Source organism: Mesocricetus auratus, unplaced genomic scaffold, assembly GCF_017639785.1.
Source record: "Mesocricetus auratus isolate SY011 unplaced genomic scaffold, BCM_Maur_2.0 Super-Scaffold_100029, whole genome shotgun sequence".
In the NCBI taxonomy this organism is placed as follows: domain Eukaryota; kingdom Metazoa; phylum Chordata; class Mammalia; order Rodentia; family Cricetidae; genus Mesocricetus; species Mesocricetus auratus.
Window position 1 is genome coordinate 11,743,725 of NW_024429210.1, and position 14,342 is coordinate 11,758,066.

Consider the following 14,342-nt stretch of genomic DNA (forward strand, 5'->3'; position numbering starts at 1 on the left):
TTTCTGAAGTAACTTCCAGTCTGATTTCTGGTGGGGTCCTTGTTCTTATCTGAAGCCTCCTGAGTGAGTCTTCATTTCCTTTGACATTCTGATCTTCTGATATGGTCTAATGGCATTCTCAAACTTACAGTTCTCTCTAGGAGTGAGTTCCAAAGACTTAAAACATCACATGACCATGTTCATCACAACAACCAGCTTCCTGTGTTGCTTTTCCTATTGCTGTGACAAAATACTGGACAGAACAGCTTACTAGAGCAAAGTCTTACTTGAATTCATCCTTTTAGAGAATTTAGCCTACCCCAGAATGAATGTCAAAGTAGTGGGGCAGCCCTTAATGTCGGGCCAGCAGTGAGAGGCAGCTGTCCACATGTGGCAGGCAGGAAGAAGAAAAGGCCAGGCAGACTTACTTCTGCCAGCCAGGTTCTATCCCGAAAAGTCTCTACTGCCTACAAGGTAGCCCCATAAGACTGATTCCTCAAAACATGAGCTTCTGGGAGAGGACTTGTTTGGTTTTTTGAGAAAGAGTTTCTCTGTGTAACAGCACTAGCTATCCTGGAACTCACTCTGTAGATCAGGCTGGCCTTGAACTCACAGAGATTCACTGATCTCTGCCTCCTGAGTGCTGGGATTAAGGGTGTGTGCCACCACCACCAAATTGAGAGAGAACTTTTGCTTTTTTTTTTTTACTGTACCTAGTACATAGTTAAACTAAAATATTTACTAAACGAATGAAAATGGGAACACAAAGGGCACAAGACAAGGGAGAAATTTGGTGTGACCTATTATGATATTTGTGTTCTAGGCAAAGGGTAAAATTTAAATCATTAGTCAGTTTGTTGCCATTGAAAGATTTGAATAGGAAAGTGAGAGCAAAACCATGCACTGTAAAGATTGAACTGGTACTGAGGTGTTATATTAATCTTTAAAGAGTCAGCAAGAGCTGGAGAGATAGCTCTGATGATAAGTGCCTGGCACACACATGTTGAGGCAGAAGGTCAGGTCTGTGCTCATACCAAAAGCTGTATGTGGTGTGCACCTGTAACCCCAGTGCTGGGGAAGCAGAGGCAGGAGGGTCCCTGGGTTTCTGGCCAGCTACTTATGGTGATTGGAGTATTCCAGATTCGGTGAGAAGCCCCATCTCCAAAAATAGAGTAGAGAATGACCGAGGAGGGTACCCCAGCTTCCAGCACCTGCCATAGGCTTGGGTGTGTGTGCCCTTGGTGCCCATTCCCCTTTCCGGCCCAGAGTTCTACACCACTGCCAAATGTGCCTTTTGGGATAGTTCGACTCCCAAGGGACTGTTTAAATAGTGAAATGAGCTGCACTAATAATACCCTCCATTACTTCAGTTTCACATATAAGAAAATTAATTTGGTGTCATACTGCTAACTCAGGGACAGATCTCCTTCAAATATAAGCAGATTTTGTATATCCTTTTTCCCCCCATTTTAGGGGGTGGTGGTGGAGAATGATTTATGATAACAATAGGCTCAGTTTTGAATGAGTGCCCTTGTTAAGTATATACTAAACTAAAGTGAAGGAATAAACAGCAAGAGAGAGTCAAACATCATCAAAGCAGCAGAGTGCTCAGAGTATCCACCAGAGAGCAGAGGACTTTGTCTCCATGTCTGACCTGACTGTGGAACTTCCTGGTCATACCGTGGATGAGCACCAGTGGCGCCTGTTGCTGGAGTCCCAGTTGTTCCCCTCCTGTTGACTTGGAGAGGACAGCCTCTCCCCACACAAGGGACCTTGGCGGATACCTTGAGACCATTTGTGAACCTAAAGCAAGTGTGCAACCCCACTTCCTCAGCCTGCGTCTCAGTGCATCAAGCTGCATGTGGCAAGTCACTAATGCAATGTTCATCGCAGGTGCACAGCTGAAAATCTTTATCAGAAATGTTATCCAATGTTTCCACATCATTTAGTAGTTTACTTTTTGGGCAAAGCATTTAACACCATTTTTATGGCCTACTGTTTACATATGAATAATCAAATAGCCTGTTTTCTTTTTTCTGCTTCAGTGTTTCTGTGGGCAGGTAAAAGACATGTTTTCTTTTCTACACTAAAGATGCTTTTAAATTGTTTTTCACAAGTTTTAACATGTATCATTTATTAATTTTTAGTTATCTCATTTAAAGCTAACATATTACATTATTTCTTTCTATTGATAACTTGTTTTTACAGCAATCCATCATATTTTTGTTTTTATGATAACAAAATAATTCTGTAAGACTTGGTAGAGCATGAAAGTTTTTTTTCCCTTCGTCTTCCCAGGCAATCATTTATTAATAGTTTCAAAATTCGAAAGGGTGGTGGGTGGAAAGGAGATTATTACTTAATCCTTTAAAGTCCCCTAAATTTTTCTAACTTGTAAATATATTCTGCTAGTCTGATTATTCTGATAAAGTCCCCTCTGCTAGTTTTTTATGTGAGGCAAATGCAGCTTTAAGTGATTTTCTGGGTCATTTAAAATTGTGTTAAGTTTGAATTATATAGTTCAGCTACTGCACTGGGATGAAATGTTTACGCGCTCTGCATACTCCTGTTTGCTGCTGTTGCTGGCCCTAAGCCGCAGCTGTTGGTCTCCAGTGGACTGTGGGTTAGAAAGCTATCCTGTGCATGACAGCTGAATCAAGACCAAGGTCTGACTTAATGTACTTAGCACATTTCTTGCAGGTTCTGAGTTGTGTTCGTACAGAAGGGAATCCTCTGGAGATTCACTTTGGCGCCAAACAGCCTTACCAGGTGTGCACAGTGGAGTGCTCCGTCAGTGTGGACAAGGAGCCCATGGCTGACAGCTGTGTCTATGAATGTGTCCGGAACAAACTCCATTGCATGTCAGTTACCAGAATACCACTAAGATCGAAGGCCATCAGCTGTTGCAGGAACCCTACTGAAGACAAGCTGATTGTGGGCTGTGAAGACTCTTCAGTAATTCTCTACGAAGCTCACCGTGGAGTGACTCTCTTGGCTCAGGCTGGACTTCTGCCTTCATTAATAAGCTGCCACCCAAGTGGTGCCATTCTGCTAGTTGGCAGCAATCAAGGGGAACTGCAAATTTTTGACATTGCTCTATCCCCTGTTAGCATCCAGCTCTTGGCTGAAGATCGCTTACCCAGTGAGACTCTGCAATTCAATAAATTCTTTGATGTTTCAAGCAATCTTGTTCAAATGCAGTGGATAGCTCCTCCTGTTGTTTCCCAGAAGCCCGAAAGAGGAGAAATCTATGATCTCCTCTTCCTCAGGTTCAACAGAGGACCTGTGGGTGTGCTGTTGTTTAAACTTGGTAAGTCAAGTAGACCTATAAGTAACTTGTTTATGTTGGTGACATAACCAAGGCAGCAAACTATTTTTCAAATGGTAGGTTTTCTGTTTGTCATTCTGTAAGTATGTTTTCCTTTCAATGATTGTGTGTAGGTTCCTTGAAAACACTGGTGGGTAGTTTTCTACCTAGCAAAGGAATATTAAATATTAGAGACTTTAGAAATTGTGCTAATTGTACATAATGATAATTAAAAAGTATGGATTTTCTGAGCCATAAGAATAGCCCAAGAGTTAAAAGTGTTTACTGTTTTTTTTTGAAGGACCTGGGTTTAGTTCCAAGCACCCACAACACCTGTAACTCCAGTTTCAGGGGATCTAGTGCCATCTTCTGGCCTTCCCAAGCACTACACACACAGTACACATAAACACACACACACAGACACATATACCACACACACAATAAATATTTTTTTAATCTGAACTTTCAATTATAGTTTTTCTGAAATAATTTCCATAATAGCTAGATAAAAATTTAAAAGATTGACTGAATTCGTTGCAAGAACCTGCATTATTGAATATAACATTTTTCTATAGAAATTTTTAGATTAGCCATGTCTGTTGCTGTTCAGGTTGAAATTGTGTAGAGCAAATGTTTAAAAAGAAATTAAGTCAGATACTTAGTTAAAATTTACCAAAGATCTTGTGTAACTTTCTGGGTTTTTTTTGTTTGTTTGTTTGTTTGTTTCCTTTTGAATTGAGATATCTAAAGGGCTTTCTTAGTTTCTATAAATTATGAAGCAATATAGGTTTTAATATATATAGCTTTTTAAAAATAATATAGCTCCCTCGTTCCCCCCTCTCTTTTCTTTCCCTCTCCCTTCCTTCCTCCCTCCCTCTGTCCTTCCTTCCCTCCTTCCCTTTCCTTTCTCTTGTCCCCCTTTCAGTCACTCAGCTACCTGTCCGTAGAGCGCTGTCTGTCCATGCACACCTGACATTACTTTCACTCTCTTGTAGGCCTCCACAACAGCTTTGCAAAAAGCACAGTTTTGTCTTCCTGTCTCTAGCACATTTGCCTTCTTACTAAAGTAAACAGGCTCTCAGTGTAGGGATTTAGAGGGCTTCCTGCTAATTGCCAGCTTGTAAACTTAATTGGACTGTCTCCCTGGGCACTGTTCCTAAATCAATTAGGCAATGAGTTGGCTGTCACCTCTTTCCCAAGAAGGTCTCTTGGAATAAAATTATCCAATAGAAGTCAAGCGTTCAGATAGAAAGGTGATAACTTTTGCAACTGACATTTATCTTTTAAATTGTATTTTCATTTAAGTCTACAGGACAGGGAAATTGCAGCCTTCCAGTTTAGCTCTTTGAAAGAGCTAAATTTGGAATATCTAAGGATCTTTTAAAGTTTTGTCTCCCATTTATAATGTATTATGAAATTAATATTTATATCAATTTTTTCCTGGGAGGAGTAGATTACTTGAAATAGTAGATTCCAACCAGCATTTTTTTAAAAAAGAAAACCTAGTTTTAAAGAACAGATTTTTCTTATGATCTGCTACTAAATACATCCAAAAATTAATATACTTCTTGAATTAACACAGAGCTGATTCTGGGCATCCATGTGGCATTTTCATGTATAATTCAAGTTACTGCATATGTAAACAGGTAGTTGCATGTGCATCTCTCCCGAGAGAGAGCTTTATGAGACTCTTTGGACGTTTCTTGTGCAAGCCTTTAGAAAACTTGACATGAAAGGTGTAGCTTACAGTTTTAAATTGTAAAGACAAATCATAGATGATGGTTTAAAATAGAATGCTGTCACATGTAAACATGGCAGTGTCAGATGCCAGTATGCTAACATTTTTGGAGTTTCGCTGTCGAACAGGTCAGTTAGTATACTGCTGTAGGAACCTTCTTCAGCATAGATGCTCCATTATTCCTGTTGCACAGGAATGTTAGGTATGTAAAGGAGACTTCCAGGCGAGTATTCTCTTGGGGAAACAGAAGTGTCCTGCTCCCAGCACTGCATTCTACACACAGTAAGTGTGCTGTTCAGAAAGCCTTATGGCATTGTGCTCATCCCACGTCTCCATGTGTCTAGGCTGGGGTCAGTTTTCAGAGGGGCCCTGGTCATTGTACTGAGACTGTAAGGTTTGTCCAGCCCTCTCTGTTCTTTGATTTAATACCGTCATCTCTTCTCTTAACACAGGCTCTCTCCTGGTAATTAGCACTTCATTGAGACTACCTGCTTCCCCCAACCCCATTCGACTAATTATGTGTGTGTCATGAAGGACCATGCTGCTAGTGCTAGCCCTCAGCTGGTCTTGCCCCCACTGTCACTGTGATGCCTTTACTTTGCTACCCTTCCTACATGCTGTGAATCTTAGTACGGAAGTCCATAAACAGGCCCAGGCCACCTCCTAAGAAGCAAGTCTTCATTGACAGTGCTTTCCTTTTGCTTCTGAACAAGTGTCCCGCCTTCTTCCATCGCCAGGGTCACTAATGTGACAGTGAACATTGACTTTCCTGACATCCCTGCTTCTCACTGCTTCCTCAGCACCATAACTGGGATTTATGTCTGCAGCACTTTTTGGAACTACTCATGAAAAGGTCTCTGGTGATTTCCTTTGTGATAAATGTATTTCCTTTGTTGATGTTGGCTGACTACATCCATGATCAAATAACATTTTTTATGACTCTGAAAACAGCTTTTTGTTACTTGTCTTCTGCCTACTCATGAAATGGAGTTCTTCAGGAGTATGCTTTTAGTTCTTATCTCATGTTGTTCAGGTGGAAAGTTTCTTTGTAATTCATCTGTGCACTATGGTTTGAATTTCATCTTTGAAAGTGATGTTTAGTTGCCACTGTAACAGTGTAAGGAGGTAGAGTTTTCAAGAACTGATTAGGTCACAAGGACCCTGCTCTCATAAATGCACTAATGCAGTTACTAAGGGGTGTGTTTGCTGTATATGCAGTCTCCACTTGTCATTCTACCAAGCTAAATGAACCCGCACTGTTTACAGTCAGTTATCACAGCAGAAAGTGAACTCAGCCACTATCCTATCTCTGACTCTATCCATGATTGCTCCTGATTCCACATCTACACTTTCCCTGATTTTCTGGGAAGGTATACAATGATCATCATTTCACCCACACCCACTTTTCTTCTTATGTTCTCCGTTTTAGTAGATGTTATAATTATTTAGATGGAACCTCCAAATCAAAAACTTCTTGTCCTTGAGAGTCTTCTTTCACACCTGGTGATAGGGAGCAAATTCAGTCAATTCTGCCCTGTAAGCACTAGCAGAAACAGTGTTCCATCAAGCCTCCCCATCGTATTCTCATCACATAGAGGCCTTCCATCTGTACTCCTCTGCTTTCCATTCATTACCCCAATTAGCTCCCAAAATACTTAAGAGGGTTCATCATAACAAAACAGTTTGGGTCATGGATTATCCACCTTGTAATACTCAGTAGTGGATTAATGCTGTCTGCTTCTTAGGCTTTGACTCTCCAGCCACACTATACCAGTGTAGCTTCCAAACCGAGGCCTATGGTCTCTGACTCATTTTCTATGGTGGTGGTAATGATGGTCTCTCTACATGAATACCCTACAGTGCCCAATATCCTAAATTAAAGTTAATGTGTTTTCTCACGTTGAGTTTTAGAAATTCCAGGTTCTGTGTGTTTGTATCTGTGTCTGTGTGCCTCTCTAAAAAGCAAGAAGTATGTGTGTTTTTTTTAGAAACTTAGTCTTTTCAGAAACATTTTTTAATAATTGAGTTTAATAATTTAATAGCTGAGTAAGTTATCTTAATATTATAATTGATGTTAGTTAATTGCTTTATAAATGTATCAAATACAAATAGTATGTTTTTTCTATATACTACGTAGAATATTCAAAGGATAGGGGAGGAAAGACATAAAGCAGGGTTACAAGTGGAAAGGAAGGTGTCAGAAAGTGGGGTGAGAGGGCCATGGGGAGGAAGAGAGTTGCATGTTTTCTTTTATATAACTGACTTGAAAAAAGTGGGGGTGAGAGAGGGCATCAGCAAGGCTGGACCAGGTAAGGGAGGGCAATGGGGCTGCAAAGATAAATGTAGCCCAGTGATACACATGTAAGGAAATGTAATAAGGAAATGCATTAATTCTGAAAAGGAGAGAAAAGAAGGGTAGGTATTATATTGGATGTCTCATCAGCTTTAATGGCTTTTGTCATCTGCAAGTTCATTTGAAATGAACTTTTATTCTACACATCTACTTCCTTCACTTTAGAAATGTGATGGGATTATTATCAATTTTATTGAAGTATAATCTGCATAGATAAAATATGTCCACTTAAAATGCTTGTCAGTGAGTTTAATATATACATTCCCATGAAGCTGCCACAAACAAGATAGGGAACATTTCCATCGCTCCAAAACATTCTCCTAAAGTCCTTTGTAGTCAGCCCACCTTCATCAAAGCTGATAAGCACTGCTTTGATTCCTCTTGCTGCCGATTAGATTTGCTTTTTATAGAATTGCATAGAAATGTGACCATAGAGTAAATACTCTTGTATCTAGATGTTTTCACAGTCAGTATTAACCTGTAAGAATCTTCCATATTGGTGTTTACCTATAAGTCTTCATGGTACCTTATAGTCATCCATTACATAGCTACACCATGATACTTCATGGTTCTTCACATGTTGGTGGACATTTGGCTTATGTCAAGGGTTAAGCAAAAGCACTAAAAGGGATCTGTACTTTTATGAACGCATCCTTATAGGGATACATGTTCATTGCTGTTGGGAAAACCGCAAAGGTGGTTTCCTAAAGTGCTTGTGCAGGTTAGTGAGTTGATAGCAACATGAGCAGCGGCTGTTTCACGTCTTCACTCTGGACTTGACATTAACATAGTGCACATATAGTATTGCTAATGTCATTTCCCAGATAACTTTCAGAGTTGAGCATCTTATGATTAGTGCCATATATTTTCTTTATTATTGTTTTCTTTTTCTTTATATTTTATTTTTCTAAATTTAACAACCACTTCTAGTGGACTTTGAGGATTTGTTTTAAGTGTGTGTGTGTGTGTGAGAGAGAGAGAGAGAGAGAGAGAGAGAGAGAGAGAGAGAGAGAGAGAGAGAGTATGTGGGTGTAGGACACAGAGTCCAGAAGAGGGTATTTGATCTCCTGGAGCTGGAGTTTCAGGTCATTGTGAACTGTGTGTTGTAGATACTGGAAACTGAAGTCATGGCCTCTGCAAGAACAGTCAGTATGAGCTCTTAACCACTGAAACATCTCTCCTGTTCCTCCGGGCTAAATCTCAAATGATAAATCTAACATTGGTGACTTTTTTCAATATTTGGAGATTTCCTAGGTATCTCTCTCTTTTTATATCTAATTCCTTTGATGTTAGAGAATCTAATCATATGATTTCAAATCTTTGAAATATACTGTTGGATGTTTTATTGCTCTGAACATGGTTTAGCTTGGATCATGTTCCATGTGTCCTCAAAAAGAATATATGTTCCACTATTGTAGGGTAAAATGTCTTAGGGTTAGGGTTGTAGCTTATTTGGAGCAGGCATGGTTATGCATACTTGTAATCCCAGAACAGGGGAGGCAGAAAGTCAAGACCAACTTCTGCCATACAGACTGCCATACAGGCTGCAGTCAGTCTGTACTATATATGACCTGTATTTAGAGAGAGAAAGGAGAGGAGAGGGAGGGAGGAAAAGAGGGAGGGAAGGAGGGAAGAAAGAAGGAAAGAAAGAAGGAAAGAAGGAGGGACGAGAGAGGAGGGAGGAGAGAGGTGAAGGAAGGAAGGAAGGGAGGGAGGGAGGGAAGGCGGGAGGGAGGGAGGGAAGGGAATTTTTCGCTGATAGCATTTTTCTAGTATAATCTGTGCTTATGTCATTTCATGAGATACAAACATGGAAGCTATACTGGAATCCAGCTGTCTACTTAGGTCCTTCCACTCTTTTCAGTTCTGTCCATTCTTGTTGCATTATTCAAACTCTATTATTAGATATATTTAAAGACTTTTCTATTTCTTCATGAATTTTGAATCCTCTAGGAGTTTAGAATTCTAGGTTATTTTTATTTTTATGTTAAGCCCTTTAAAAATGTCTTCCTGTTGTTTTCTAGTTTGCATAATTTCAGATGCAAAGCCTATTATCATTCATTTCTTGCTTCTTTGTATGTCCTGTGTCTCCTCCACCACATTAAAACGTTGTCTGTCTTTTGAACTCTTTGACTGTGATCGTCCATATCATTTGTTCAGAGCAGCTCCCTTCCTTCCTATTACTAGTAGAATTGATACTTCTGATAGAGGTTGGGGGAAAGAGACTGTTTTCAGTTCCTGCAAAGTTGTTGCTCATCGACGTCTACTGCCAGGAGCTGCCTAATTTATGACTAGGACTTGGAGTGCTTGACACAGGCAGGCTCTTGAGGCTTTGCGTAGTTACATCTGCTCATTATACAACCCCAAAGTAATAGTAAAGTTTTACTGTTTAGGATACTCAGGGCAATTCCCCGGACTCCCTATCAAGTTGAGTCTTGTTAAATACAGCACAAGTAAGTTTGGTTTTTTCTTTTTATGTAACTTGGAGTTAGAATGAAGACTTTCAGCATCTTTCTCATGAACTAATATATTTTGAGAATCATGAAACCTATAAATATTCCAGTTAAATTCTGATGATAGTAATAAAAAGAATTATGGTAATGTTTTATACTATTTTATGACTTATAAAATAATTTCACAGACATTTTCTCATTTGGTTTTATGATTATTTGTACTGAGTTTTTATAGACTTACCTCAATCAATAAAACACTGAAGAAAAAAATTGCAGTTAGCATTTAATTTTTTCCTTTGGTGTGTATGGATATTTGCATGTGTGTGTGTATGGTTACATGTGTGTGTATATGGTTACGTGTATGTATGGTTACATGTGTGTGTATGGTTACATGAGTGTGTATGGATATTTACATGTGTGTGGATGGTTACGTGTGTGTGTGTGTGTGTGTGGTTACAAGTGTGTATGCATGTGGACTCTTACTTGCTTTTCATCCTTCTGGTCTCTCTGAACTTGAATCTCTCCCATTCCACTGGTCTGGCCAGCACGCTCCCAGGATGCCCTGGTTTCATTTCCTCAGCACTGGTATCACAGGCGTGCACTGCTGTGCCTCATTGTTTGCGTTGGCTTCTGGAGACTTGAACACACCAAGCAGTTCATCAGCTAAGACATCTTCCCAGTCCCATTTGTAAAAGATGAAGAACAAGACAAAACAAACAAGCAAAGCAGAATAGTGCTTAAAAGCCACAGTGTTTGCCATTTTACATGTAACAATGTCAGTTTCAAATGCCATTGGCTTTTTCGAAATAAAACTAGATGACTGCCTGACCTTTTTTTTTTTTTTTAATGCTCCTCTGTCAAAATTGGAAGTGGGTGTATTTCTTTTTGAAAGGGCAAACTGATGTGCCTCTGATTTTCCAGTATGTTTTGCCTTTGTGTAAAAAATGTGTTTTTATTACTTTACTCTGTATCTTAAAAATTCACACTTGTTTTTATGACAGGTGTCCTCACTCGAGGACAACTGGGTCTGGTGGAACTCATCTCCCAGTACATCCATTGTGATGAGGTGAATGAGGCCATAAACACCCTGAGCAGCATGAACTGGGACACCCAGGGTCAGCAGTGCTTCCTCAGCATGAGCACCATCACGAACCATCTCTTGAGACAAAGGCTCACTCCAGAGAGAGAAGGTCAGACCTGAGCATATTGCATCAGAGGTTTTGAGTGTGCATTGAAATCCATTTTGAGTCTTGTAATGTCAAAACAAAAAGGAGATGTAGAGATAAAGGGAGCATGTTCGTTAAGCTATAAATAAAGACCTGTGTCATGGAGACAGATTCATAAAATGGCAATCTGGGAAACGGGGCTTCTCTTTTCCAATCCCAAGATGCTGCAGTTCTCTGTAGTCACCACAGAGCTTTATATGCAGACTTATTTTGTGATACAATCCCACAAATAACCCAGGCTGTCATATACAAACAGCATGGGTGTACACCACCACACCCAACTGATGTTCAGTAAGGTTTACTGGATGCAGCAGATCACAGGAGATAGGAAGAAGTTTAGAGTCAACCATTACTGGGCAACTGACTGGTTATATGAGCTGAGAGATCAGCCAATAGAGTCTGGGTGCCTGCATGTTTCAGCTGCTCTGTCCATCCTCTGCACATGTGCTTTGGGTGGACATCCTCCTTCTCCTGCTTGGATTTCCTCAACTTTTCTTAGTACTTAGCCCATAGAAATCCATGACGTTTATTGTTGAGGTAGAAAACACTGAGGAAATAAATGACACATGAGATATGAAAACAGATTTTTTTATCTCCTAATTCCCTAGCATGTATTTATTTATGAGTTGTTATTCCCTTGTATGATATAAAATATACCAAAGTAGTTGGGGTTTATACATTTATTTCATATTTTTGTATTACTAATATTAATATTTGGAAATTATAACTAAACAGTATTACTAAATAATGCAGAGTAAGAAAATTAGGGCAGTTCTATTACTGGAGAACATTTTCTTTCTCAGTATTTTCAGTGTGTTTTAATAGACTTTCCTCGTTTTTATTACATTTCAAAAATAAATAATAATTTTTCCAATAAAATTCTGTAGTTGGCTAGTAACCTCATGAATATCTAGGAACTTTATATTATGGACCTTGACCTAACTCCCAGAATTCCCTAAAAATATCTGTATAAGAATCAACTGAAGTTTTTGGAAGTAGTCCAAACTCATATATGGAAATGTCAGTGTTTGTATATGAAGAAAATGCCTACCACAGTAAGTGACCCACTGTTGGTATTCAAGAAATGTAGGTTAAAAAATAAAAAGTATACCCAAAGATTTTAGGAGATAAAGAGTTACTATAATTTTGCTTACGTATAGAGTTATCTCAGGTAATTATTTTCTAATATCAATACACTTCTCAAGATTGAGTATGTATTTAAAAGTAACACAAAAACAAAAGAGCAGAGTCTCCCAAGTCTGTAGTTATATACATGCTCTGTGTAATAAGTCCCAAGTTTACAGCTAAAGAAGAAATATGGAATGATAAAATATTGAGCTTCACTCAAGACACTGAGAAGTTGCTAACACCTTAGTGTATCTGTGTTATTAAATTGCTGGGTTGTAAGAAAGATTATAAAGAAGTATACAGATGGGCATTATCAGATTCCTGTCCTAATAAAGGACTTTTTTGCACAGAATTGTATTGGAGAGATAGAGAAATAAAAAGCTTTTATGATACTGGGCTAATAAAACAAAATCTATACATATCCTGATTTATCTGAGTATGTATATGCTAAGTAGATATGAGCATTTCCTCTCAAGTAACTACAAAACACATTTCTAAAACATTCAGAATTCCCTGTTGAGATTTATTTTATCTAAATCTAACAAATTTGACATGGTAATTCGTTGTCCTTTCATTAGTGAAACCTAGTGTGCTGTTATTTCTAGTCGTGTTGTGTCTGTCTTTGAGATCTTCATTCTGCCTTAAGCATCAAGCTGGGCAGCCTAATGAATCTGTAGCTGTGCTGGGAGTTACACGTATTCCATGTAGGCTTGAACATTTCAGATGTATGGAACATGCTGTCAGGAAAACAAGCAATGGCAAGAGAGCCTGGCTTGTTTTCACAGTAACAGTGCTATGTTCAATTTTAATCTAAATTGACTGCTGCTTTGAAAGAAAATACCTCCAAAATGCATCCTATTTTGCTGTCTAGATTTGAGCCCGAAAACAATAGAGACATTGCTGAAGCTTAGTCAAGCTATAGCAATTACTCTGACAGGGTATTTACTACTTGGAAATCTAAATAGGCTACAACTAAAAGAGTTTTGCTAAATAATGAGTTGTTTATTTAATCCAGAGTTGGAAGCATAAATATCAGAGGAATCTAACTGTGAACTGTAGTAAACTCATACATACTCATGTTCTCTCCATAAGGTAATTACTTCCAGGTATTTCTGGACAGATCTTGGTAAAAATGTGAAGTAGACAGGCCCCTCCTTATCCCATAATCTCTTATCTCGAGCCTCCCCCATTTATGAAAAGCATCTTTCCAGTCTTCTCCTGTCCCAGGGTGTTTGCTTTCATGAAAGGACAAACACAGAACCTTGTGTATGGCAGGGTTAGGCACTAGATACAGATTTTTATTGTTCTCCTAAAATTGCATCACTGACATACCTTACTCTAGTATGCCAGTTTCCATTTGTATTATTTAAGTTTAAAAATTACATGTGTGTGTGTACATGCATTAGCCATATAGTGTATATATGGAGGTCAAAGAACTTGTGGGAGTCATTTCTTTACCATATGGGTCCTGGGGATTGAACTCAGGTCATCAGGCTTGGCAGCAAATGTCTACCTGCTGAGCTGTCTTACTGGCCCCTTATTGGTAGTTTTTTTTTTTAAATATAGATCTTATTTAAATTAGAAGCACTCTTATTTTACATATCAATCCCAGTTCCCACTCCCTCCCATTCTCCCATGCTCCCCACCAAACCCCCCCATCCCATCCCCCATCCACTCCCAAGGGAGGGTGAGGCCTTCCATGAGGGACCATTAAAAGCTGTCAAGTTGGCCAGGCGGTGGTGGCGCATGCCTTTAATCCCAGCACTCGGGAGGCAGAGGCAGGCGGATCTCTGTGAGTTTGAGGCCGGGCTGGACCGACAGCCTCCAAAACAATACAGAGAAACCCTGTCTCGTAAAAACCAAAAAAAAAAAAAAAAAAGCTGTCAAGTCATCTGGGGCAAGGCCTAGGCCCTCCCCTGTGTATCTAGGCTAAGAGAGTATCTTTCCATGGAAAATGGGCTCCCGAAGTCCATTCATGCACTAAGGATGCATCATGGTACCACTGCCAGAGGCTCCATAGACTGCCCAGTGCTCTTAGCTGACATTTCTACTGTGCTAATTTCATTTCCCTGTTCAAAAAGTTAGCTTTCTCCTTTCCACTAAGGATAACTCATATTGTTGGGCACACTACACATTAATTTTACTGGAAATACTAGTT

The 14,342-nt window shown here is 39.3% G+C and overlaps 1 protein-coding gene across 5 annotated transcripts in view; it reads left to right on the forward strand.

The window, feature by feature from the left end:
• LOC101824868 (WD repeat containing planar cell polarity effector) overlaps window positions 1–14,342 on the forward strand; it is a 258,189-nt gene that overhangs the window by 140,182 nt on the left and 103,665 nt on the right. For all 5 annotated transcript variants that reach the window (XR_002382790.2, XR_005871773.1, XM_013113608.3 and 2 more), the window contains exons 10-11: window positions 2,680–3,289; window positions 10,832–11,020. Coding sequence is in view for 3 of the 5 variants with exons in the window: in XM_013113608.3 (XP_012969062.1) it covers window positions 2,680–3,289; window positions 10,832–11,020 (799 nt within the window). In the remaining 2 variants the exon portion in view is untranslated. The remainder of the gene's footprint in view (window positions 1–2,679; window positions 3,290–10,831; window positions 11,021–14,342) is intronic.